Consider the following 24,936-nt stretch of genomic DNA (forward strand, 5'->3'; position numbering starts at 1 on the left):
AAGAAATAGGACCTTTTGCCCTGTGTTGTAAGATGTAGGGGTCTTAAGCTGTGTGGTTGGCAGCAATATGAACCTAACAGTAAAAAAATAAAAAGGTACTTTTTTCCTGTTCTATATAAAGAAAATATGACTTATCAGGCTAAGCACATACTAATGCGCAATACTTCATTAGATACTACCTTTAAATTCAATCAGATTTCTGCTGTTGTACAATACCTTTTATGCTGACTAACCTATCAGCCCTAGTACCGGTAATTTAACAATCTGCAAAAAAAACAACCAAAGCTTCATGATAATATTGTGATAGTTTTAATCTAGTGAACAGTTATGTGTATGCAGTACCTCATTTTTGTTTTGCCTTTCTTTCATTTGCTGTGTGTCAGATGTTTTAACAACTGATAGTTAATAGGAAGCTTTTAGAAATCCAGGCTCTTTGGTAAACAAAGCAGATTCATTCCCCAAAGATTTCAGAGAGGAGTGTCTAAAGGCCATTGTTTATTGTACAATAAATGCTCAATCGTTTGGGAGATCCAGATGTTCTTTCCAAATGTAGCACAGCTGCTACACATGAGGGAAAATTATCTTGTTATTGAATTAAGATTGCACCATTTTATTTCTGAGATCCTTGAAATGTATATTAGGGACTTGGCAGTGGTCCAGAAATGGGCAGCTGAAGTGACTGAAAGGTTGGAACAGTTATGTATGAGGAAATCTTTCAATGTTTTGCCATTTTAGTTTGGGGGGAAAAAGAGCAAAAGCAAAATAGATATATAATGTAAAGCATGATGTAGGAGAAGCTGTAGAGAAATGCAAATATAATTCTGACAAAGATACTCAGGAGCCATTAAGAACATAAAAGACAACTCAGACCTGGGAAAGAGGAAGGTGTGAGAAAGAAACTTAACATAAGTTAAGGCTTTGATTCTGACTGGCAAAAGAGAAAGAAGGAAGACTGTGGTTATATCCTCCTACAGCAGACCTCTACAACTCAGGATAGAAAGAGCCACATTGGTAAATTAAAAACAACTGCAAGCCATAAAGGAATGCTTATTTTTTAACTGAATTGTTTGTGACTAGCAGCATTGTGACAATGAGGAAGCTGACTATGTCCTGGAGGCATTGTTGTCTTTCCAGGCAGTGATGACTGATCATTCCTGGTGGTGGGAGCAATGGATTTATTGAATTTTCAAAAAGCACCTGGCTGCAAGGCTGGTTGGCAGGCTGCATGTTGTACAGGCCTGTCCTACAACAATAAAGTAGCATTCTTGTAATCCTTGTAATGTCTATTTCCTGACCTATCCTATCTCAAAGGACTGAAAGAAGCTGAAGAAGAAATTGTTCTCCCTGTTTTAAAAGTGGGATCATCTACAGAAGTTGTATTTGGTAGGACAGATGCATCTTCACATAGCCTAACAACCATTGAATTAAGTTTCTCATGATTGTCGTAAAATTAGATTACTTTAAGGGAGGACGGACAAATTCTTAATGGAGGATATAGCTACTAGCCATGATGATTACTGGGGAGGCAGTATGTTGTGGACTAACAGGGAGAGAGGGTTGTTGTCCTCAAGCCTCACTTACAGACAATCAAATTTGTGTAACATATCTAAGCCTAATACCAATCTTTTATGCTGGTGAAATGTGCCCACTGGAATTCTAATCAGTGGTAAAACAAAAGGTGAGCAGCGTTAAAGAGGAGTCAGATAAATGAGAAAGGACTTCTTGCCTTTCTTTCTTGTATTGTTTTTACTGTGTAGTGGGTCCGACGCAAGAGAGACGCCAGCCGGTGTGTGAGTTCAGCTCTTTATTGGAAGGGGAAGTGAACTGAGGAATGAGGGCTACCTGGCCTCCTTATATACCTGGCCAAGTAAGCTAACAGCCAATGGGGTTGGCCCTAGGTTTCCTGCCGAAACTGTCCAGGCCAACGCCCCCTGAGGGCTGTTGCTATGCAGATGCCTGCATACATAACACCCCTCCCCCCCTTAGAGAAGACCCACATAACAACAACAACATGCAACTACTATAACTATGAGTATATATATAAAAAAAACAGTGGTGTCCTTGTGTGAGGATCACTTGCACACATAGTCCGACAGGTAGGCTGGTGTCCTGTGTGGACGGGTGGATCGTCTGGGTGTGCTTGGCCCCTGGGCTTGGACCGTGGGTTCCTGAGGCCTTTGTGCAGGGCTGCAAGGAGCCGGCATCAGGAAGTCCTCCTTCTCTAGTCCCTGCCCTGTGACGTCCTCAGGTGGGTTGACCCCTCCTGGAGTGTGGTCCTCCTGTTGATCGTGTGCGTTGAGTTCAGGGACGTGTGTGACATGCTCAGGGGCATGTGTGATGTGCTCAGGGACTCTTCCTCTGAGCTGATCGATGTGTCGCCTTATGCGTCTGTCCCCCTCCACCCCTACAATGTACGAAAGGGGTCCTGTTTTCCCGACCACTGTCCCCGGAACCCAAGGATGTCCAGCCCCATAGTTCCTTGCCCAGACCAGGTCCCCCAGGTTGAGGACCCTGTGTGTGGATGATGATGGCAATGGTGATGGTAGTGATGCTGGTGGTGATGGTGATGATGGTGATGATGGTGATGTTGCCCTACCGGTTTCGGCTGCTACCCGGTCTGGGTGTAGGCGGTCCAGCTTGGTGATGAGGCGCCGTCCCCATCGCAGTTCTGCTGGGCTCTTGCCGGTAGCCACGCATGGTGTTGTGTGTTGGGCTAGTAAAAATTTGGCCAGTCTGTGGTTCCAGTCCCCGCTGATGATGCGCCGGAGTGCGTCTTTGGTCGTCCTTACCATCCGTTCGGCCTGCCCGTTGGTAGATGGATGGAAAGGCGCAGAGGTGGCGTGCCTAATCCAGTTCGCCTTCAAGAACGCCTGGAAATTAGCAGCAGTAAACTGAGGCCCATTATCAGACACAATTACGTCAGGGAGGCCGTGTGTGGCAAAGAGAGCTCTGAGCACCTGGATTGTCCTCCCCGAGGTCATGTTGGGGACAGGGACTACCTCTAACCACTTGGAGTGACTGTCCACCACTACTAAAAATAGTTGTCCCTGGAATGGCCCCGCATAGTCAATGTGAATGCGGGACCATGGCGTGTGTGTGGCCTCCCACCGGTGTACTGGTGCATGTGGCACTTCTGGCCTGGATCTCTGGCACGTATAACAGGCCTTGACCCGATCCTCAACCTCCTTGTCCAACCCGGGCCACCAGAGGTAGCTCCTAGCCAGTGCCTTCATCCTGACCACCCCCGGGTGCCCTTCGTGTAAGGAGTCCAATACCCTGGCGCGTAGTGTGGGTGGAATGATGACCCTGCTACCCCAAAGGAGGCACCCTTTGTGTGTGGAGATTTCATCACGTCTAATGAAATAGGCCTGAAACTCTGGTCCCGGGGATTTGTCCTGCCACCCTGTGCAAACCCATGAGTGCACCCTGCCCATGATGTTGTCTGTGGCTGTGTGGCTGGCAATGTCCTTGGCAAGAACTGGGCACTCGGGTAGTTCCTGCAGGGCTAGGATCTGTGTGGCTGGTGCTGGGTCTGGGTTGTGTGTGTCTAGGGGGAGCCTACTTAGACCGTCTGTGTGGCCCATCTCCTTCCCTGGCTTGTGTACCAGCTTGCAATTGTATGCTGCAAGGAAGATGGACCACTGGAGCATCCTGGGGGACAGAATCTGGGGGGTTTGCCTGTCTGTGGTGAACAGGCCCAGGAGTGGTTTGTGGTCCGTGAAGACAGTGAACTCCCTGCCATATAAGTAATCGTGGAATTTCTCGATTCCTGCCACGATTGCCAGGGCTTCTTTGTCTATTTGGGCGTAGTTTCTTTCTGCTCCAGACAGTGTCCTAGAATAGTATGCTATGGGGACTTGTGCCCCGTTGGGCTCAAGGTGGCTTAGGACAGCGCCCACACCATAAGGGGATGCATCGCAGGCGATACAAATGGGCTTGGACTCGATGAAATGGGTTACTGTGGACTTGTCCGACAGCAATGCCTTCAGGGCCTTGAAACTCTGATCATGGGTGGCCGTCCAGGCCCATGTTGCCTGTTTGTCTAGCAGCCTGTGGAGCGGTTCAGCGATGGCTGCCTTGTGTGGGAGGAATGTATGGTAGAAATTCAGCAGACCCAGGAATGCCTGAAGCTCTGCTTTGTTCTTGGGTGTGGGTGCTAGTTTGATGGCCCTCACCTTGGATTCTGTGGGGTGGATTCCCCTGGCGTCTACTCTGAACCCCAAAAATTCTGTGGAAGGAACGCCTATGCTGCATTTTTCCTTTTTGAGTTTGAGGCCAGCTGTGCGCAGCCTTGCCAGCACTTCCCTAAGCCTCCCTGCCAGTTCCTCTGCTGATGCTCCTGCGATCAGGATGTCATCAAAATAGGGGCAGACTCCTGGAATGCCCTTGAGTGTCTTTTCCATAACCTCCTGGAAAATGCCGGGAGCAACGCTGACTCCAAACTGCAGCCTGTTCACCCGGAACGCCCCCCTATGGGTTACTGTGGTTTGGATGTCAGCTGTTTCCCTAGTGACCGTGAGTTGCTGGTATGCCTGTGCAAGATCGAGCCTTGCAAAAATGGCGCCGCCTTGGAGGGAAGCGAGAACGTGGCTGACCGCGGGAACCGGGTAAGCGTGCGGGTTTAGGGCACGGTTCACCGAGCACTTATAGTCGGCGCAGATCCTTATTTCCCCATTGGATTTGAGGGGGGTCACGATGGGGGTTTCCCACTCCCCTCCATCTACAGGCTCTAAGATTCCCTGGGCCACCAACTTGTCTAGTTCGCGCTCGATTTTGTGTTTGAGCGCAAACGGGACTCACCGCGGCCGGACCCTAACGGGGGAGACGTTCAAGTTAAGCTTGAACGATATGGGGGCCCCGGTGTACTTGCCTAATGACCCGTCGAAGACGTCGGCAAACTCCCGGCAAACGGCCTCAACGGAGTCCCCCTGGATCCCGGATACTGAGATTCCCAGGGCCTCAAACCAGTCCAGCCTGACCAGGCTGGCTCTGCGGCCCTCTACCACTACAACATCCAGGTGCCCTTCGCGACCCTTAAACCCCACTGAAATGGTGGCCTCCCCCTTCACCTTGACCGGCGAATTCTGAAAATCGGTCAGGGTTAATTTAGTAGGCCGTAATTTAATCCGTTGCTTGCTCCGGCTAATTATGTGGTTAAGTGTCTCGTCTGAAATAATCGAGACCGCTGATCCGGAGTCAAGCTCCATGCTGCAAGGGACACCTTGCAAATGGATTGTTAATCTAATTTTGGGTTTGAGCAGCCGGCGGCTACCCGTATGGTTAATGGCCAGCCGGCTCTCGACATAGCCAATTTTTGTTTTGGTGGGGGCCCCAGTACCTTCGAACGGCGGTTCCTCCGGCTGCAGCTCGTGGATCTCCTCTCGGGGGCGGCGGCTACGGCAGACGGCGGCTATGTGGCCTGTTTTCTTGCAGGCCCGGCACGTGGCAGACCGGAACTTGCAGAGGCTGCGCATGTGGTTCCCACCACACCCTGCGCACCTCTGGGAAATGGCAGTGTTGCTGGGAGGCCTGGGCCTGTCTGGGCGTCTGGCTCGCTGGTCGGGGGTCGACTTCCGCTGGAGGAGGTCAATGCTCAGGTCGTCCTCCTCTGTGGCCCCTTGCCGGTGGACGCTGGTTGCCTGGTTGCCGGGCCAGGTTCCCTGGCAGGCTTGGACGGCCCCGCAGGCCGCTTCGTGGGCTAGGATGGCGTCCTCGGCTTCCTGGAGAGAGACCTCCTCTCTTTCGAACAGGCGTTCCTGCAACCGCCTGTCGCGTAGGCCGCAAATCAGCCAGTCCCGTAGTCGCTCCTCCAAATTTGTGAACCTGCAAGTGACGGCAGCTTCCCGTAGGGCGGCGAGGAAGTCGGCGGCGGTCTCATCGGGGTGCTGGTCCCTTTTCTCGAATTGTGACCGTGTGGCCACCTTGGAGCGCCGGGGCCTGAAATGTGCGTTGAGCCTGGCCACGAGGTCTCAGTACGCGACGGTGTTGATGGCCTCCTGGCGGAACAGGTTCGCGGCGACTTCCAGCAGCGCTGGTCCCCCAAGGCAGAGCAGGGCGGCCGCCTTTGCACCGTCCTCCGATATCTGATTGAACCGCATGTACAGTTCAACGTGAGCCAGGTAACGGGTCCAGGTTTCGGGGCGGCGGGTCTCAAATTCGCGGGGTTGTCCGGCTCTAGCCATGGCGGCAGTTGGTCGTGGATGTGGCACTTGGCGTTGTCGGTTCGGTTGGCGGTCGTGGGGGGAAGAAGGAAAAATGCCTTTCTCTTCAGCTCGCGGAGCGTTTCCCCAGTGACTTCAGCTCTTGGTCGGCAGCAATCCCACCTTCGTCGCCACTATTGTGTAGTGGGTCCGACGCAAGAGAGACGCCAGCCGGTGTGTGAGTTCAGCTCTTTATTGGAAGGGGAAGTGAACTGAGGAATGAGGGCTACCTGGCCTCCTTATATACCTGGCCAAGTAAGCTAACAGCCAATGGGGTTGGCCCTAGGTTTCCCGCCGAAACTGTCCAGGCCAACGCCCCCTGAGGGCTGTTGCTATGCAGATGCCTGCATACATAACAGTTTTTATACATGAGTAAACTAGCCTGAATTTTAAAAAGCGCCTGTCTCCAGGATTTTCTGATTTGCCTTGAGTTTGTCCACAGGTTAATGACATGATTTGGAAATATGTTTTGCTACTACCGGTAGATGTGCATTTGCTTCTTCTGCAGTTAATTGGGCCTCTTCATACTCATATCAGCAAAATATGTTGGAACACTCCATTTGTTCTGCTTATGATGTTTGTTATTTTTCAGAACTCTGCATTTCTTTCATCTGTTTTAAAAAAAAAATCCTCAAACTATTGTAATCTTTCCATTCCAGCTCATATAAAGGGATTGCCATGTCTGTCTGTTTCTGAGGCAGTGGCGTAGCGTGGGTTGTCAGCACCCGGGGCAAGCACCTGGCCGCTGCACTGTCCCTCCCCCAGATAGTCCCTCGCTCTCTCTCCACACCGCACTGCACGCCTGGCACACACCCCCTCCACAGTGGGCGGCGACCGGGCGGCTCGGATCGGATTCGCACAGCCAGCACTGCAGTGAGAGAGAGTGAGTGAGCCAGGCAGGGGCAGAGAGCTGCGAGTGCGAGCGCGCCCCCCCAGATGCACCCGGTGCAGCCGGCCCCCCCTGCAGCCCCCATGCTACGCCACTGTTCTGAGGCCCTTCTATACATTTCTATTCTTTATTTTCCTGGCAGTGTTTTTCATAATATTTAAATCATTGCATAGGAATCAAGGACTGTACCCAAAGCCCCCACAGTTTCAGAGACACAATTCCTTTATCATCACAAGGGCACAAAAGTTGCTGAAAGCATTGACTACCTTATCATTCTGTTCCAGGTCACTTTAGTAATATGGCAAAAGTTCCATTGGATCATCTGCTTAGAGCCCACTGGTTTGAACTGTACAGAAATGTTATAAATATTAGATTATTTTCCACAGCAGGATTAGCATCAGTTAGCAATGCATTTAACAATCTGATTATAGGTTCACACTGATGCAAGCTTGCACAGATTATAAAAAAAGATGCAGTTTTTCAGACTAGTCATGACAGAGTAGAGAATAAAATGATACAACACCCCCCCCCAAAATGCCATGTTTGAAGTCTCAGAAATGGGTGAGATGAAACCATTAAGAAGTGACAGGGAGAACAACACGGAGATAATGAATCAAAATAGCCCCTATTGCCTGTATCTCTGTTAAACTTGTAAGGAGACCTCTTCCTTTATTAGAGTACAACCAGTATAGTTTACAAAAGAAAAATTTAAAAAAGCATGTGCTGCTATTGCAAAACATCCTGTGGCTTCATTTAGTTTATTTTTATTGGGAACAGTTGCTGTAGCAGGATGTGCTTTCAATTTGATGGTGGTTTTAATGGATCTGGGGGCCTGCAGGCTAGAGGGTGTATTTTTCTAATGAGAGACAAGGGAAGGGGGAAGGATCTGTACTTGTTTGTCTCTGGTCAGTCTTGTCTGTTTGTTTGGGGAGCTATTTTTGCTTAGTTACATAGTTCTGCTTTCAGTGGTGGGATTCAGCCAGTTCGCACCACTTCGACAGAACCAGTAGCTAATTTTTTGTTGCCCAGGCCCAGAACGGACTTCCCAAAGTGGCATCCACATAGAGAACCGGTTGTTCACATATTTGAATCCCACCACTGTCTGCTTTCATTCATGTGCTTTTCTGTCTCTTCATTCGGTTTGTTTGCAGATGATTGACTGCTAGCTTTGGTGTGAACCTAGTGCAGTTAACCTATTTACTCCTTATTTTGTTGCCATTATGAAAATAAAACACCTTTCTTTGCTATTACAGTTTTTTTTTTAAAAAAAAAGTACTCCAGCTCTATTGATCACATTAGTACCCTAGAATACAACACCCTCTAACCCTGGTTAAGATGGAAAATGGGAACCATTTATTTATGTTTGGTCTTAACAAAAGATCTTCAGCTCCATCCAGGTTTAGGGTTGGCAATTCTCCTTCAAGAGCAGGCAATGTCCATGTACCTATCGGTCTGGGCAGAACCATTTCACCTAGGACAGGCACCAGGAATACAGGGGGGGGGAGGGATGGCAATCCTGCTCGGCTCGTATAGTTCATTTGTAATAGTCGTGTGACTCTTCTTTCTCCAGTAGCTGCGATGTATTTTCACGGGCAGTCTTCTATCATCAAGCCAGATAATTAAATATTCTGTTTATTAGTGCAGGATCCTAGAGCAAATAAGAGGAGTGAATGCTATTTTTGCTTAATGATATAACCAGCCCATTGGTCTATATAGCCACATTTATTATTACCTATGCTTGGATTAGCCTTCTGCTTTTATACCCATCTCCTGCGTTGTAATGAAAGAAATCTATATGATTTTTCATGTTAGCACTTCACCCTCTTACACAAGAGGTTACTGTTCATTTAAGACACAGTGCTACATCTTCACAGTAAGTATTACCTTGAATTTATTGAATTCTAGCTTCTTCTGTTGATTTATTGCTTGGTTGCTCTAAATTTTCTCTAGTTGTTTATACCTGAAAAATAATAATGAAATAAATGTTGAATTATAGTCTGTTAAAGAAAATGTTACACAGTACATGCTTTGTCTGACTGCTTATCTGTTGCCTTCCATTTATCTTCCTCTGCTAAATGTGGGCTGAGTCATAATACCTTACATAACTATGTACATTTGATGGAATGCATGTTTAAGTGGAGGCCTATGTGTGGAATTAAAGTTGTGCTAAGCTATCAAACACTTCTGACCCTTATATATCTTGTGGAGGTACCTTAACTAGCTCTAAACAACTGGGACCCTTCCATGTGAACTGCAATTAAAGTAGTTCTAGTTTTAATATTGTCATGCTATTCTAGGTCAAGGCCACTATTTTAGAATATGAATTCATTCTCTTGTGTTCTAATTAGAACCTGTGCTATTTAAATTTTAGATCACACATGGACAGCCCACAGCCTAGCAGACTACTTTCTCTGGCCTGTAACTCAGGGATATTTTTCTCTACTACCCACTTTATCAGCAGTGAGGAACAGATTTATCTTGTTACTAATATCCAGAAGAAAAACAACAGCCCTTGTTCAGGATCCTTTGCTCTAATGTTTATAAAATAATTGGAATTAAAAAACAGCAAAGTAGCATGAATCCAGGGAATACAATTGTGGCTTTAAACCCCATCTCCTTCCCAACTATCTTGAGGGATGTAAGAGAGAGGGGATAATCCAGACACAAATAGCAGTTAAATACAGATTTCCTCCCAGCCAAATATCATCTTCCCTCTTCCCCTGCCCCCCCTCAAAAAATTTACTGTTATTTTACTTTATTTTTAATTTGTGAGAGAGGAGCAGTTCTTAAAAATTCCTGGATCTGTACTCTCTATTTTTTTTATTAAAAAAAAGCAATGTTCTTTTGCTGCGATAATTGTTCTATAGAAAGCTGTGCAGCTGGAGTGCCATGAAATCATAAAGCATACTAATGATAATCTATGGCTGATTCTGGGTGCTGCATTGCAATAAGGCTTGCCCTGTCGGTGTTTAGGGACATGTGTGGAATCCTTCCATTACCAGCCAAAGCAGCAGAGTTTCAATCCCTGGTTTGATCTCCCCAGTCTGAGACCTTGCTTGGCAAAGGAACTGCCAAGAATTCATAGTTGTTTTTTCTTCTTACACTCCCTTCACCAGGGTGGAATTAGCGCAAAATATTTTTTTTTAAAAAAATATTGATTGAACCAGATGTCCATTTAGTTTAACAGAAAACAGTACTAAGTACTAAGCCCAGTAGAAATCCAAACAAAATATAACAAGACCTTGAAAAGTGTGGATCTGAGGCACTTGACACACGCGTAGAGAAGAAACTGATGGCTTCCAGATCTTCCATTTTGTAAGGATTGCTATGAGATGTGGACAAAAGCAAGTAAAAACTGTAAAGGACAATGAGGCAATGCGAAGAGAAATTATTGTTCAGGTTAACGTGGCTAACTTTGGGCTTTCTCTTCTCAGGGACACCCTCCCGCGATGTTGTCCTGGTTTCAGTCATCATCACCATTAGCCTTAGTGTCACCATTGTCCTGTGTGGAATTTGCCAATGGTGTCAGCGCAAACTGGTAAGTTGTAGTTAAATATGACCAGCTACACTAAGGAGGAAGCTCCAGAGAGGTGGGATAAGAAGTGGTTGTGTTTCCTTGGCAAACCATCTGTTTAAAGGCAAGGAAACCCCAGAGAAATTATGAAATAAGCTATAAAAGCTTATAAGAGAAGTTCCTTCTGGGGAAGACTAAAGCAGGAGTTTAATTGCAAAGAACAGCAAGATGATGATCATGGGATATAATGCCACCAATTACAATGGGTCTGCATATTTATTTTAATCAAACTAAGTTAAGATCCAGAGCTTCAGGGAAAGAGTCGAAACCAAACACTAGATTGGAAAGAAGGCAGAGGTGGAAAGAGGCAAATAGGTGAACATCACAGGGATATCTGCCCTTTAAAGATAGGACGTGAGATTAAAAGATCAGAGCCCTTGTAGGACTTTGTGTTCTTTCATCCTGCCACCCAAATTAAGGTGCATATTGATTAAGGCTGAGCACGTTATTTGGGCAAATGAACCAGAATGCACTTGTCTTCCTATTTTGCAGTAAAAATACACCAATAATAAATAATTATTTGTTGCGGTTCTCTCTTTTCATGATATGCTTACACTTGCTGCTTAAAGTGGTAATATTACACAACACGATGGGATGATGATGATAAAAATATGAATTGAGGTTGTGGAAGATATCAAATCTGGGCATCTGATGGCATTTGGCAAATATAGCTGAAGACAAAGGGAGAGGATGCACATGCTAAGCCAAGAATAATGAAAGGCGGTGTTTCTGCTTAACGCTTCTTTTATGTCAACTGCAGTGACAGTATCCCAGGCTGAGAGATGTATATAAGGACATCATGGAGTTTTAAGCTGTTTAATATTTTCGCTTGAAAAACTGTACACAATCCAAGGCGATATGACAGGATGGGGTGGGAGAGGGATAACTCCTTTATTATAAAAGGGAAATTCAGGGGAAAGGGGAAAAGAAATGAGCTAATTGGGGCTTTTCTGCTCTGAAGCCCTAAGCTGCTTAACTGCCATGTGTAAATTGGCTGAATAAAGCTCTCCATTATTTCTGCTTGTTGAAAGCGGGTTGCGAAGCTGGTTGTGAAGCATGATCATGTGACTGCGGAAAACTGCCAAATATTGCCCATTGCAAAGTGCAATTTTGTGACCAAAAGGTGCTGCAACAGTCATAAATACAAGGATTGATCATGAAGCTGTGGTTTTTTTTTCTTCAACATTGTAACTTCATATAGTCGCTAAATGGTCAGTAAGCAAAGTCTGTAGTAGAAAGTAACAGGAGAGTTCTCAACGGTTCATTAGTCAAACAATCTGAGATAAAAGAATCACATTAATCTCATTTAGCAACTGCTAAATAAACAAGTATTTGGTATTTTCTTTCATCCAAATTTGGGAGCTAGATGGATAAATCATAATGTAATCTTGAAGACATCTTGCCCCTTTGTTTGAAAGTGTCCTTTCTAGACAATGTGTTATAATGGTATTTTACATAATCTGTAGTCACATCTCTTTTGTCAAAGTTGCTTATCAGTTGATTCTTTCATTCTCATGCATACCTGTCATAATCTTTTGCGCCTCCACACATATCATTTTCCTTGCAGCAGAAAGCCTCATTACTGCGGTTGTGAAGATACCGTATATACTTGAGTATAAGCCGAATTTTTCAGCCCACTTTTTGGGCTGAAAAATTCCACTTCGGCTTATACTCCAGTCAACAAAAAAAACTTACCGAGGACTTGTGCGCGGCCGAGGCTTTGGTGCTTCCGGGATCGCCCGCACCTCTCCCAAGCCACCGCCGTCCGAGACCTGCCGAAGTTTGGGGAGGTTTGGGGAGGTGCGCGCGCACCTCCCCAAACTCCGCGCCTTGCCTGCCTGCTTCTTTCCGCAGCGGAAAGAAGCAGGCAGGCAGGGCGCGGAGGAACGGAGACTTGCCGACGTTTGGGGAGGTTTGGGCGTCTCCCCAAACCTCGGCAGGTCTCCGTTCCTCCGCGCAGACCTGCCGACGTTTGGGGAGGTTTGGGCGCCTCCCCAAACCTCCCCAAACCTCGGCAGGTCTCCGTTCCTCCTGCCGACCTTTGGGGAGGTTTGGGCGCCTCCCCAAACCTCCCCAAACCTCGGCAGGTCTCCGTTCCTCCGCGCAGACCTGCCGACCTTTGGGGAGGTTTGGGCGCCTCCCCAAACGTCCCCAAACCTCGGCAGGTCTCCGTTCCTGTTTGGGGAGGTTTGGGCGCCTCCCCAAACCTCCCCAAACCTCGGCAGGTCTCCGTTCCTCCGTGCAGACCTGCCGACATTTGGGGAGGTTTGGGCGCCTCCCCAAACGTCCCCAAACCTCGGCAGGTCTCCGTTCCTGTTTGGGGAGGTTTGGGCGCCTCCCCAAACGTCCCCAAACCTCGGCAGGTCTCCGTTCCTCCGCGCAGACCTGCCGACCTTTGGGGAGGTTTGGGCGCCTCCCCAAACGTCCCCAAACCTCGGCAGGTCTCCGTTCCTGTTTGGGGAGGTTTGGGCGCCTCCCCAAACCTCGGCAGGTCTCCGTTCCTCCGTGCAGACCTGCCGACCTTTGGGGAGGTTTGGGCGCCTCCCCAAACGTCCCCAAACCTCGGCAGGTCTCCGTTCCTGTTTGGGGAGGTTTGGGCGCCTCCCCAAACCTCCCCAAACCTCGGCAGGTCTCCGTTCCTCCGCGCAGACCTGCCGACGTTTGGGGAGGTTTGGGCGCCTCCCCAAACCTCCCCAAACCTCGGCAGGTCTCCGTTCCTGTTTGGGGAGGTTTGGGCGCCTCCCCAAACCTCCCCAAACCTCGGCAGGTCTCCGTTCCTCCGCGCAGACCTGCCGACCTTTGGGGAGGTTTGGGCGCCTCCCCAAACCTCCCCAAACCTCGGCAGGTCTGCGCGGAGGAACGGAGACCTGCCGAGGTTTGGGGAGGTTTGGGGAGGCGCCCAAACCTCCCCAAACAGGAACGGAGACCTGCCGAGGTTTGGGGAGGCGCCCAAACCTCCCCAAACGTCGGCAGGTCTGCGTGGAGGAACGGAGACCTGCCGAGGTTTGGGGAGGTTTGGGGAGGCGCCCAAACCTCCCCAAACAGGAACGGAGACCTGCCGAGGTTTGGGGACGTTTGGGGAGGCGCCCAAACCTCCCCAAAGGTCGGCAGGTCTGCGCGGAGGAACGGAGACCTGCCGAGGTTTGGGGAGGTTTGGGGAGGCGCCCAAACCTCCCCAAACAGGAACGGAGACCTGCCGAGGTTTGGGGACGTTTGGGGAGGCGCCCAAACCTCCCCAAAGGTCGGCAGGTCTGCACGGAGGAACGGAGACCTGCCGAGGTTTGGGGAGGTTTGGGGAGGCGCCCAAACCTCCCCAAACAGGAACGGAGACCTGCCGAGGTTTGGGGAGGTTTGGGGAGGCGCCCAAACCTCCCCAAAGGTCGGCAGGTCTGCGCGGAGGAACGGAGACCTGCCGAGGTTTGGGGACGTTTGGGGAGGCGCCCAAACCTCCCCAAACAGGAACGGAGACCTGCCGAGGTTTGGGGACGTTTGGGGAGGCGCCCAAACCTCCCCAAAGGTCGGCAGGTCTGCGCGGAGGAACGGAGACCTGCCGAGGTTTGGGGACGTTTGGGGAGGCGCCCAAACCTCCCCAAACAGGAACGGAGACCTGCCGAGGTTTGGGGACGTTTGGGGAGGCGCCCAAACCTCCCCAAAGGTCGGCAGGTCTGCGCGGAGGAACGGAGACCTGCCGAGGTTTGGGGACGTTTGGGGAGGCGCCCAAACCTCCCCAAACAGGAACGGAGACCTGCCGAGGTTTGGGGACGTTTGGGGAGGCGCCCAAACCTCCCCAAAGGTCGGCAGGTCTGCGCGGAGGAACGGAGACCTGCCGAGGTTTGGGGACGTTTGGGGAGGCGCCCAAACCTCCCCAAACAGGAACGGAGACCTGCCGAGGTTTGGGGACGTTTGGGGAGGCGCCCAAACCTCCCCAAAGGTCGGCAGGTCTGCGCGGAGGAACGGAGACCTGCCGAGGCTTGGGGAGGTTTGGGGAGGCGCCCAAACCTCCCCAAACAGGAACGGAGACCTGCCGAGGTTTGGGGAGGTTTGGGGAGGCGCCCAAACCTCCCCAAAGGTCGGCAGGTCTGCGCGGAGGAACGGAGACCTGCCGAGGTTTGGGGACGTTTGGGGAGGCGCCCAAACCTCCCCAAACAGGAACGGAGACCTGCCGAGGTTTGGGGAGGTTTGGGGAGGCGCCCAAACCTCCCCAAAGGTCGGCAGGAGGAACGGAGACCTGCCGACGAGCCGCGGCTACACAGGGTATTCCTGTGTATTCAGGCTTGCAAAATGGCGGATCGAGCCTCTGCTGGCGGCAGAGGCTTGCAGAACGGCGGATCGGCTTATACTCGAGTCAATAACTTTTTCCAGTTTTTGGGGGTGAAATTGGGGGTCTCGGCTTATACTCGAGTCGGCTTATACTCAAGTATATACGGTACTTAAAATACATAGGTGTCACAATCCAAGCACAGAAGAAGAATACAAAGGGCCCCGTTGAGGTGCCTGTAAACCTCATAAGCCCAGATTCTCAAAACATCTCCATAAATGCTGGCAGATGGCCATTTTCAATGCAACAGAATGGGAAGCGTATTAAATGCATCAGAGATAATTATATTAACAGTAATTGATCTAATTTCCTTTAAATTAAATCTAATATTTTTTTCCCTTAACATCACCATTTCCTTCTCCTGATCTGCCTATATTTGGGAGGAAGGCTGCTGTCAAGCTTTTTTAAGAGTCTGACCTGGGTCTTGGCCTTAAACAGACTGTACTATATGCTGAATTGTTGGTCTAAAGTTGGTCTAGTAGCAGATATCACACATCCGCTCTATTTAACATTCATTACATATTTGTGCTTTTTTCTTAATGCTATCTTTAAATGTAGCATTTGTCAATAGTTACAGAATTTTCCAATGTTATGGCTTTGTAACCTTTTAAAAAAGAATTAGAAACTGTCTCAATATATTACTTCAAGAAAGAAGAATTAGTAGATAATTCCCCCAGTTTTATTTGTATTTTATTGGCTATGCATCATTTTCATTAAAAAAAATATTAATTTTTTAAGTGTAACCATTTCACTGACCTACGACACTGTTGAAAGAGTCAAGAAAATTGGAATGCATGTCTAAACTCATTTATGTTTAATTAAAAAGAAGGAAGGGAACAGAATTATCCCATTGTAAGAAGACTGTAAAAATCTCTTTTCTCTTCCCATTAAATTTAGAAGGAATTGCCTGCTTGGCCATTACTTAATGTGCACTTGTCCACAAGTGCTATAATGTGGTACATTTCTCTCATTTGCATTGAGCTCTGCTCAGGGTGCTCCTGGCTGCATACAATCTCCATGTGGGATACCAAATGAGGTTATGAAGTCTTGTCTTGACTGTTTATTACATCACTCTTCCCCTGCAAGGTGTCCTCCAGTCAAGTTAGAATGTAACTCCTAGAATTCCATTTAGTGAGTTGTTCACGGTGGTTGGAAATTACAATGGCAACATTTACAGTTCTTCCCAATACTGTAAAGCAGGGGTCTTCAAATTTGGCCTTTTTGTGACTTGTGGACTTCAACTTCCAGAATTCCTCAGCCAGGCATGCTGGCTGTGGAATTCTGGGAATTAAAGTCCACAAGTCATAGAAGGGCCAAGTTTGAAGACCCCTGCTGTAAAGCTTTCTGGCAGCTGGCAAATCTTTAAACTCCAGGATAAAAATCATCAGCACAAGCAAGGATATGCTGCCACTTCATTAACAAAGCGCTCTCCAGTCATAGATGGGTGAGAGACAGAAGTCGTTATTTGATAGTCCATAAAAACAGAGACATCATGTTTCTTTCTCTTTTTCTTTCTTGGTATTCTTCAAGATACAAGGCAAAGAAGTGTGATTAGGTAACAATGCAGGCAGTCTGCCCCCACTCAGCTTTTTCTGAACTATTGTCTGTACCAGACATCTCTTACATGGGATTTAGCTACCACCCTCTTGGTGCCTGCATTCCTTTCTTCATCCTTGCAAATAGGATGAGGCTGCTGTGAGCAGATGCTTCAGCGGCATTTCTCTTCACATTGTCCCAGCATTTCAATGGTTGCACTGTAATGTTTTAAAACAAAACATAGGTCATTCTGACACCCACATGCCCCTCACCAATTTAACAGTAGACTCTCTCAAACTCTCTCCACCATGCTCTTGAACAAAAGCAAAGGGAAAAGGGCATAATATAAAATCACAATATAAAACATCCAAACAATAAATATTACCATTAAGATTAACAACAATAGCTAAAGAAAGAGCAATACACAGCACAGGTCAATTAGCCAGAGCCAGGTTTTAAAGCTCTCCCAGAAGGCCAGAAGAATGGCAGCGGATCTCACCTTGAGGAGCACAATGTTCCAGAGAGTGAGAGCCATGCAGAAAAGATTGTTCTCCTGGACTCCTTGACTGATGGGTTCTGCCAGCATGCCCGTTCTGCCAGCATGGGTGGGCAGGCCAATCCCATTAGGTTAAGATGGTTCCTCGGGTATGCAGAGAAGTTCCAAGGAACTGGTCTACTTACTGGCTTCCTATTCTTTTCTATGGTTGTTAGCTTCAGTCTCACAGAGCCATCTTCAGTTTGCCGTACCTCTGCTTGTTTCCATAAAAAGTGGGCAGGTGGGGGGGAGAGTTAGACATAATCAATCAAAAACTCATCATTCACTTCTCCTGTTGGTATGGTCACAATTGCGATGTTATCAGCAATATTGATCCCCTTTACAGAATGTATTTCATGCTAACAATACTGCACTGTGCATTAATATAATCCAATGCCCCAAAATATGGCTGATGTGAAATTTGGGTTTTATAAAAACTTCTCAGCTAAATCAAGTCAGCAATTTCAATGTTTAATCATGACCATTTTAATATTGATATGAAATGATAGAGAGCAGTTGGACTAAGAAGCGCAACATGCTTTTGGGAAGTCTTGCATTTTCTCTTGAGAAAGAGAAAGAAACAATTTTGGCTAAAATTAACTCAGATGCAGTTTTGCCAAAGTTTTTTTATAAAAATTGTATAAATGGGAAGAATTTCAACAGATGCAGCACCTGTAGTATGGGAATAAATTTCAGCATTTTCAAACAGATTCCTATAAAATTCTGTCTTCTGGAAAGTATCATTCATCTAGAAGGGGGAAGAAAGGTTATGGCCTTAAGTATCCTTATTGGTAAATAACATTTCATCCAGAAGGACCTAGTTCTGTTTAGATACTATCAAGATTAAATGGCAGCTGGGTTTGTGCTTCAGGACCAGAACTAATGTTCTCTGATTTCTAGCCCAATGCTTTAACCACTAAGATACTCCTTGACTTATGACAATTTGTTTAACAAGGGTACAAATTAACAACAACTTTAAAAAGGTGCTTTCCACTTTGTATAGCACTTCTGACCTTTGCAAAATGTTGCACGTTCCCCATCATCACCACCACCACCAATAATCATGTAATTGCAGTCTGGCTGCTTGGTAACCTGTTCACACATACAAGCAGTGATCATCATTTGCAATCTTCTCTGCCAGCTTCTCCAAAAGGTCAGTGGGCATGCAGGCTGGGAAGGTTGCAAGCTGCTGCTGCCTGCCTGCTGAGAGGACTGACTCTTGTCTCTGTAGCTGGATGACAGAGCTGCCTGCTGAAGAATTTGGCAATCTAAGCAGGTACAAAAGTTGAATCCCTTCAGCAGGCAGCTCTTTTAGCCATCTCACTGAGACAAAAAGGAGCTGAAATCCAAGCAGGCTTTTCAGCATGGTAATGTAAAGATTGCAGGGAACCTCAGGACAATGGGAAAGGTCATGGAAATCCCAGCACAGGTTGCATGCAAGTATCTTTCCATTCAGGAGCTGAAAACTCTGCTTGGATTTTGGCAGGGAGAATTTGCAGCTCCTGAGCACGTGGCCTGCCCTGAACTTCCCAGTATTTCTTTCCACCTGAGCCACCCCACACTTCTTATCTGGGACGCCATCCATTTAATGACTTACAAGATCATTTAATAACGGCAACGAGGCATACCATATTGTAGTTGTTGAGCAAAGCAGTCACATGACAATGATTGCTTCACTCAGCAACCAAGATTCCAGTCCCAGTTTTGGTCATTAGTTGAGAACTACCTGTACATCAAATTGGCTTTCAAAGAAAGCCACTGTATGCTTAAAAAGAAACCCATGACTTATCTCTGCTGTATTTCTGTTGCTGCTTTCTCATGTAGCCTGTAATCCCTATGTATCTGGTATGGTGCCAGAAGAGTGTTCCTAATGGCTCATAGGCTATTGAAAGGTGAAAATAAAAGTTGCAGGCTGAAAACAAAATGGAAAAAAAGCACTGTGTAAAAAAGAGACAACCCAAAAGCTTACAATATTTTGAAAGCTATAGTGTTTCCATTACAATATCTGAAGCATCCATTTTCATAAATCACCTTGTATTTTGAAGAAGAAGAAAAAGCACTCTCACATACATAACAGGTGTGGTGGTTAATTCTCTACATGGGGCTGCCCTTGAGGACCACTCGGAGGCTCCAACTGGTACAGAGTGCAGCCGCGAGAGTTGTGTTGGGAGTCTCCCGATACTCCCATGTTACACCTCTGCTCCGTGAGCTGCATTGGCTCCCAGTTGTCTTCCGGGTGAGATTCAAGGTCCTGGTAATGGTTTTTAAAGCCCTACATGGCATGGGTCCGGAGTACCTTAGGGATCACCTGCTGCCGGCGTCAACTTCCCTCCACCCTGTGCGTTCCCACAGAGAGGGCCTCCTCAGGGTGCCTCCGGTCAGAGAATGTCGGCTGGTGGCCCCCAGGGGGAGGTCCTTCTCTGTGGGCGCCCCGGATTTATGGAATCGTTTGCCGGTTGAGCTCCAGATGGCGCCCGACCTTTGCTCCTTCCGACGCAATCTGAAGACTTACTTGTTCGAACAAGCCGGCCTGGCCTGATGGGTGATGGGTTTGGGTTTTATTGTTGTTTTAAAGTATTTTAATCTACTGTTTTAAGCTTGGGCATCTTGTTTAATTCTTTTTAATTTTTGTATTCTTGTATTTTTATATGTTTGCCCTGTTCACCACCCTGAGTCCTTCGGGAGAAGGGCGGTATACAAATAAAATTATTATTATTATTATTATTATTATTATTATTATTATTATTATTATTATTATTATTATTATTATTATTATTAATAATAATAATAATTTATAAGGCTAGAAATCTGGAGACTGAATTATAGTCCTGTCTTAGGTTGGGTGACTTTGGGCCAATCATTCCCTCTCAACCCAAGGAAGGAGGAGGCAAGGCAAGCCACTTCTGAAAAGCTTTGTCAAGAAAAATTCAAGGACTCATCCAGACAATAGCCAGGAGTCAGCATTGATTTGAAGGCATTTTTAAAAAAAACACCTGCGCAGATAAAAGAAAATATGGGTACCAGCATTTTTGCAATCTTTTATGATGCAGGCAAATCATGTTTTCAGGGAACTCAAAAGGCATTTACTAAGTAATCATCCTGCTGTATTCATAACATTTTATAGGGGATCAAGATAATGTGGTCTTCCTTTTTTTTAAAGTCGATCTTTCCCACTATTTCCATCCTTTTTTACATTCATGCCTAACAACATGAAATAGGCAACAAGTACAAAAAAATATGACATTGAACAAATGGAAAGATATATCAGATACATTCTTCCTTTGAGATGCATCTGATCTAGGGACATGATTTTGCATCCTACTGTCTCTATTTCTGTAAAGGAAAAATGATAAATGAGTCAAAGGTGTTTCAAGAATAAAGATTAAGAATAGAAGTCCAGGGTGGGTGGTGAGTCTTGCATCTTCATTCTTTGGCATTTCAATGTGGAAAAAAAGAGGGAAGGGTAAGAGTTCTGCTAATGAAGTAATAAAAGAGTTGCTTGCAAAATCCAGGCTTTGTGATGGAGAATATAATCCTTGACGTCTGGCATAGTGAAAGTTTGCTAATGGGAAACGGGGTCTGTGAATGAACTAAGATGTAACAACCAATAAATACCGTAGCTCTTGCTGAGTGAGTTATTTTCATGGTTGGTTTATCTGTTATACAGCTTGTTAGAAGATGTGTTACTTGAATGTTTTAATGCAGAGGTCTTCAAACTTGGCCCTTTTACAACTTGTGGACTTCAACTCCCAGAATTCCTCAGCCAGCATGGCTGACTGAGAAATTCTGGGAGTTGAAGTCCACAAGTCCTAAAAGGGCCAAGTTTGAAGACCCTTGTTTTAGTGGAAGTGTTTGTTAGGACTGGTAAAAATAATCTACATTCAAGTAAAAATCTGCCTGGCTGGGATGAAGACATCATTTAGTATTGTGTTACTATTAATAAATTGTTTCATTCTCCCTCTTGTACTATGAAATATTATAACAGAATATTACTTTTACACTTTTTAAAATGCTTTTAAGTAATTCAATTTGGGCCAGTCACTCAACCTACCTCACAGGGGTGTTGTGAGGAAAATAGGAGGAGGAAGAAATATTAGGTATGTTTGCTACTTTGAGTTATTTCTAAAAATAAAAGTGGGATAATAAATAAAATATTTAAAGTTCATTACATTCATTTTTTTATAATGTACTGTGCTGATCATAACAGTACCCAAAACAAAATGTATGTGGCCTTCCTTTCATTCCAGCCGTGTTCCCTTCTTAGGAATTTGTGCACAGACATTGGACATTCCCAGATCCTTCCTCTGGCAAGACTATTAGAGTTCTAAAAATAGTCTGCAGCTTTTTTTCCCCTCTTAAAAAAAAGAGATGAGAAGGCCCAGTGCTGCTTCCTGAACCTGCCCTGTCCTTGCTATCCAAGCCAAACTGGCTCATTTTTCCTTGAACTTAACCTTCACACGGCTTTTCTGGGAATTTGGCTACTTCAAGTATGGCTTTATTTCTTCCCTTTTATCACTACCAAAATGCACAAATAAAAATAAAGGGTTTTTTTCAGGTTTTCTTTTCCTCAGCAGGGGAGCAATGTGTGATGAAGTAGAAAGAATAAAGCTAATAGATACTTATTTTAAAGCAGACTCTGTCCCAGGGCAGACATTAGCAGCATCCCAGCTGCCTTGCTTGTCCCTTTACATGCTGAGATGAAAGTCATGTTTGCTCTAACTCTGACTTATTATCAGGATTACGACCACCTTCTATCTGGACATCGTCTCATTCCTTCTTAAGGAGAACAGAAGGACAACTTCCTGGTTCAATCTACGTGTTTGGCCCATGACGTAAAAGAGAGCTTGCTTGTCTATGAAACACAATCATGCATTAAGCAGTGATATTGCAGCATTAATAAGTAAAGATCTTCACTTGGCAGCCAGCTTAATAAAAGCAACTGACAGTGAGTGAGCAAGACGAATTAAAGGTCTCACAGATGAGAAAAGAAACAGAGAGAACTTTGCCTAGCTCAGTTCCATTCCAGTGAATGAAAATTATTTATTTATTTATTTATTTATTTTATTATATTTATATACCGCCCTTTCCCGAAGGACTCAGGGCGGTTTACAGGGTGAATAAAAAAAATACAAAAGTTAAAAACAGTTTAAAAAAATTATATCCGTCCCTGAACAAATAAAACCCCAGTTAAAATTAAAATTAAAATTCTCAAAATGGCACCAAACCCCAAATAAATTGCTTAAAAAGCTTTCACCCTGTTAGAAAAGACAAAGACACTCTTTTGCTTTGACCAGCTGGAAAAGATAACTATGAGAGGCTGAAGACACTTGCTGGTAAAATGACAAGTAAAGAAGCTGTGAGGTAGCCATCTTTCCCATAACTGATTTGTGTGGCTTCATTTCTGGTATTGGTAGTCCTTTTGCTGTTTTCCATTGGTTTCCTGGCATCTTTGTTCAGGGACATGTAAGGAATTTATTTCTTTATATATTAATTGCCTTTAGGCCAGGACTATCCCACCTTGGCAAACTTTTAAGACTTGTGGACTTTATGCTGGCTGGGGAATTCTGGGAGTTGAAGTCCACAAGTCTTAAAGTTGTCAGGGTTGGGCAGTCCTGTTTAGGACTGCCTTTAGTACCTTTTTCCACTGTGTATGGTTTTTTCCACTGCCGCTTCCCCTCACCCCCTTTGCCCATGTGATTCTTTCAAGCTCTGTTGAGAGATACTAAGGGACCCAACGTCTCTGAGAGAAGTTCAATGCTGAGTTTGAATTGGAGCATGGGTCTCCCTCAGATTACACTGGAGTTGTAACTGACAATCTGGAAGAGCGATCAGCTGGGCTAGTGGGATTCTATTGTGGACTAGATGTCCCTAAAGATATGGGGATAGTATTGTAGCAGAAATAGGTGGCCAGATGATGAATTGTATCTGGCACAGACAAGGAGAGATCATGAAATCATCTACTTGTAGTCTAGACAGCTGCTTCTCATGAGGAAACTGCAGCAACTGAAGGTATTGCAGTCAACTTGTCAGAATCCATTTATATCATATTCATAAATGTATGTTTAAAACATTATTCCATGGATTCTGCCATCTACCGAGGAGGAGGGAACGAATGTGTATTGAGCCTGTATTAGGCATTTCAAAGGAAAAGAGAAGCCTTTTGAACTGGGGGAACAAACGGGGGGGGTTAAGGTAGGAGCATCTGGCTTGTGTCACGGAAGAGAGCAATAAACATGAGAGGGATGATACGAGGTAAATGATGGGGGACTGACCAAATGGGGTTAAGGGGGGGTTGAACCGGGAACTCTATTTATAAGGGTTTAGTTTGTAGAACAATATTAAGTCCTGTCTTGTATTCCTACAACCAAGCATGTCATAGTAAAGATTCCTTTTGGACTAAGATTTGGCTCCAAGAGTTTTGTCTTCCTAAGACGTGGTTTGGGGTGGGTCCTGACACAACTCATGAGTTGAGCAGCTGGAGATCAAGGGATTTCATGCAAGCTCATAACTTGAATGCAGCCTATAAGGACACAACATTTGCAAAAGCCTCACTTCCTTAATGACTGTTGGATGTAATTAATTTATACTTAAAGCGAGATTTTCTGAGTGGCAGGATAACATAAATGCACTTGGTGAGTCAACATTCTTTCTGGATTAAAGAAGGAAGGGGAAAAAGGCTTTAGGGGATTTAAATTTTCAGCAAAAAGCTAACAAGAATTGGATGTGAGAAAGTTTAAAATGGATGAAGGGGTCAGTAATTTTGAAAGATTCAATTTTGATGAAAGAGTTTTTGAAAATATTAGAATTAAACAGATAAATATGTTTATCTGTGGGAATGTTATCTGTTTTTGTGGGAATATTAACTGTTTAGCATTAAAGGTATAGATCAGGGGTGTCAAACTGCTGGCCTGCGGGCCGGTTGCATCATATGGAGGCCGATCCCACCCCAGCTCTGGCAATGCAAAAAAAGTTGCGCTACGTCATGACACATCACATGATGTGACAAGTTTGACACCCGTGATATAGATAATTGATTCAGTTTTACAAAATAAAACTGACCATGCTAAAATAATGCTTATTTAAAAAATAAAAGTAAAGATAATATAAACCAGATTGCAATGGTGACTATAATTACAGACTTTTAAAAAGATTTGTCCTGATTTATGGATTATAAATGCTTAACATGGAATATAAATGGAGCAAATGCTCCTAAAAGAGGAAAAAACATTATTTTAAAAATATAAAAAAGATTTAATTTGCTTACAAAAACACTTATTAGAAAAAAGATATAAAGTATTTAACTTACAAAAAAATTGGGTGAAGAATTTATCTCAACAGAAACAAAACAAGGAGAAACGAAATGAAATTATTTTTTATACAAGCCCCCCAATTATAACCAGAATTTATATTGACTAATGAGCAGGGTAGATATGTACAGTAAGGGGTTAAGATATTTATACTCCAAATGAGGATAAAATAATGTTCTATAAAAGACTTACAGGCAAACTAATTATCTTTTCTTATGAAAATTCATGTTTAATGGAAGAGTGGAATGGAGTGATCTCCCCACAAATGGACAGAACGTTTGAGAACAAATATTAAAATTACACAAGGTAATATTTTATTTGATGGGCAGTTTAAAGCATGCTGATGCCTGGAGACATAAAATGACAATTCAAGAGAGTACACTGTAATATTTTTTTTGAAAGACATAGATCTTTTTCAAGAATAGACATGATTTGGATTTCAAAGAATTTGATTACTAAGATTCATAAAGTAGAGATACTACCAAAGGCTTTTTCGGATCATAATCCAGTGAGTTTGGTTTTTAAAGGGAAACCTAGTTAACAGAGAGGTTAAATGAAATGCTGCTATAGAAAGAAG

General features: G+C 45.2%; 1 protein-coding gene across 1 annotated transcript in view; it reads left to right on the forward strand.

The window, feature by feature from the left end:
• SYT7 (synaptotagmin 7) overlaps positions 1 to 24,936 on the forward strand; it is a 261,982-nt gene that overhangs the window by 138,508 nt on the left and 98,538 nt on the right. Inside the window, exon 2 of the mRNA XM_083348320.1 lies at positions 10,524 to 10,627. Within this exon, the coding sequence (XP_083204446.1) occupies positions 10,524 to 10,627 (104 nt within the window). The remainder of the gene's footprint in view (positions 1 to 10,523; positions 10,628 to 24,936) is intronic.

This window comes from Vipera ursinii (assembly GCF_947247035.1).
Source record: "Vipera ursinii genome assembly, chromosome: 1".
In the NCBI taxonomy this organism is placed as follows: domain Eukaryota; kingdom Metazoa; phylum Chordata; class Lepidosauria; order Squamata; family Viperidae; genus Vipera; species Vipera ursinii.